At 49.3% G+C, this 2011-nt stretch overlaps 1 protein-coding gene across 1 annotated transcript; it reads left to right on the top strand.

Moving 5' to 3' along the window:
- Window positions 1-316: 316 nt before the first annotated feature.
- HOXD12 (homeobox D12) lies at window positions 317-1977 on the top strand. The gene is made up of 2 exons (XM_010566281.1): window positions 317-953; window positions 1222-1977. Exons 1-2 carry the CDS (start codon window positions 392-394, stop codon window positions 1458-1460), a joined length of 801 nt encoding a protein of 266 aa, XP_010564583.1. The 5' UTR covers window positions 317-391; the 3' UTR covers window positions 1461-1977.
- Window positions 1978-2011: the final 34 nt, after the last annotated feature.

Here is a 2011-nt window from a genome sequence, read left to right as displayed (position 1 = left end):
GGGGGGGGGGGCACGGCCGGGCCGGGGGCTGCCCTGTCCCCTCGGCATCTCTGCCAACGTTTGGCTTCCCCTCATCTTTCCGCTGGCGCCGCAGCTTTGCCAGCCAGCCCCGGCCACTTTTATAGAAGCGGAGACCATGTTTTCCCCTCCCCCTTGCGAGCTCGGTATTTTCATATTTCAAGTGTTATCATAAGACTTTTAAAAAGGGGGGAAAAAAGGAGAAGGGGAAAAAAAAGGGGGGACTCAGTGGCTCGGTGGCTGGAGGCGGTGCTGAAATTACCGGCTTTGAAGAACCTGTCTGCAAAGTTTCGTCCAATCGTTTCAGGCTTTCCGCTTATTCCCTGTTGTAACTAAATACTGCTGTAAGAACAGCTGAAGTCCTTTGTTGGAAATGTGTGATCGCAGTCTCTACAGATCTGGCTACGTTGGTTCTCTCTTGAATTTGCAATCTCCAGATTCCTTTTATTTTCCTAATTTGCGGGCTAATGGCAGTCAATTGGCGGCTCTGCCCACCATTTCCTACCCCCGGAGCTCGATCCCGTGGACTTGCTCAAGTTCGTGCGCAGCCCAGCCGCAGAGCCACGCGTTCAGCGGCGCGGCGCAGCCTTACCTCCCCGGCTCCGTTCCAATCAACATCAGCTCCAACGGCAACAAAGAGTGCCTGGAAGACAACAATAAATATTACGCCCACGATGCGAGCTCCAAACAAGAGGAGAGATGCAGGCAGAGGCAATCTTTTGCAAATGACCCAACTGTTACTCACGCAGCCAACTTAAAGCCCGTAAAGTATGACCACTCGAGCCTACAGAGAAGTTTGCATGGCTCGGCTGCTCTTTTTGAAGTGAATTCCTGCACTTCCAGCTTAAAGGAGGACATCAAGAATTCCGTCAACTTGAACCTGACAGTTCAGCCCGCAGCAGTCCAGTCATGCCTCAGACCTTCAGTGCAGGATGGTATGCCTTAAATATCTCGCTTTAGTTAGAGGCGACCTAGTGATACTTGCTTTCTAAGAGATGCCTGTAATTGCTTTGTAACCCCCCTGTAACCCACTCGGAGCGATAATCGCTTAATCCGACTCGGAGGTAGATAGAAATTGCGCTGTCAAGCTGTGCTTTGCCCGATTTGCCGACCTAGTTTAGCCCTGTTATCTTGCGGGTTTTTTTGCATATTCTCTTTAATGCCCAGACCTGATCCACTAAATTATCGACGTGTTTGTTGTAGGTTTGCCTTGGTGCCCCACCCAGGGGAGATCAAGAAAGAAACGGAAACCTTACACAAAACAACAAATTGCTGAATTGGAAAACGAGTTTCTCCTCAATGAGTTTATTAACCGACAGAAGAGGAAAGAACTATCAAACAGACTGAATTTAAGCGATCAGCAAGTTAAAATTTGGTTTCAGAACCGGCGGATGAAAAAGAAAAGAGTAGTAATGCGAGAGCAGGCGCTTTCTATGTACTAGAGCAGAGTCCGCCCGTTCCTGCATGAACTCGTGCCCGGAGTGTTCACCCCTAGAGTAGAGCGTATTCGCGAGTGCAACGCGGGGAGTGTGAGTTTTTACCGTTTAGACCAAGTTCTCGAAACGCGTAGGATCCCTGCGTAAATTGGCAAACCCTGAGTCCTTAGCCAAAAGGAAGAGGACAAGCCGGACCGGCACAGAAACCTGTATTATCAGCTTTTTACCTTTCTTTCTCCATTTATATAGATTTTCTCCTGCTTCTTACCCTCTCTTTCCCCGGAGAACGAGCGGTGCTAAACTAAAATCGATTTCTTTTATCTGTATGTAAACACCATTTTGCAGCAAAATAAAGGAATAACGCCTAGTAAAGACGTCGGCTCTGTGAGTCCCGGCTGCTCCCTTCATCTGCTGCCCTGCACGCCGGGGCGAGCCTGCGGCGCCGGCTTGTTTTGCGGTTTGGAGTAACCTGCTCGAGCAGCCATGGGGGAAAGTGGTTAACAAATAAACCTTTTTCTTTCTCCTTCTTCTTCTTCTTCCTTTTTTTTTCCCCCCCC

This window comes from Haliaeetus leucocephalus, unplaced genomic scaffold (genome assembly GCF_000737465.1).
Source record: "Haliaeetus leucocephalus isolate CR32 unplaced genomic scaffold, Haliaeetus_leucocephalus-4.0 Scaffold1, whole genome shotgun sequence".
Classification (NCBI taxonomy): domain Eukaryota; kingdom Metazoa; phylum Chordata; class Aves; order Accipitriformes; family Accipitridae; genus Haliaeetus; species Haliaeetus leucocephalus.
Note: the sequence above shows the minus strand (reverse complement) of the source record. Positions and strands in the feature narration are given on the sequence as shown.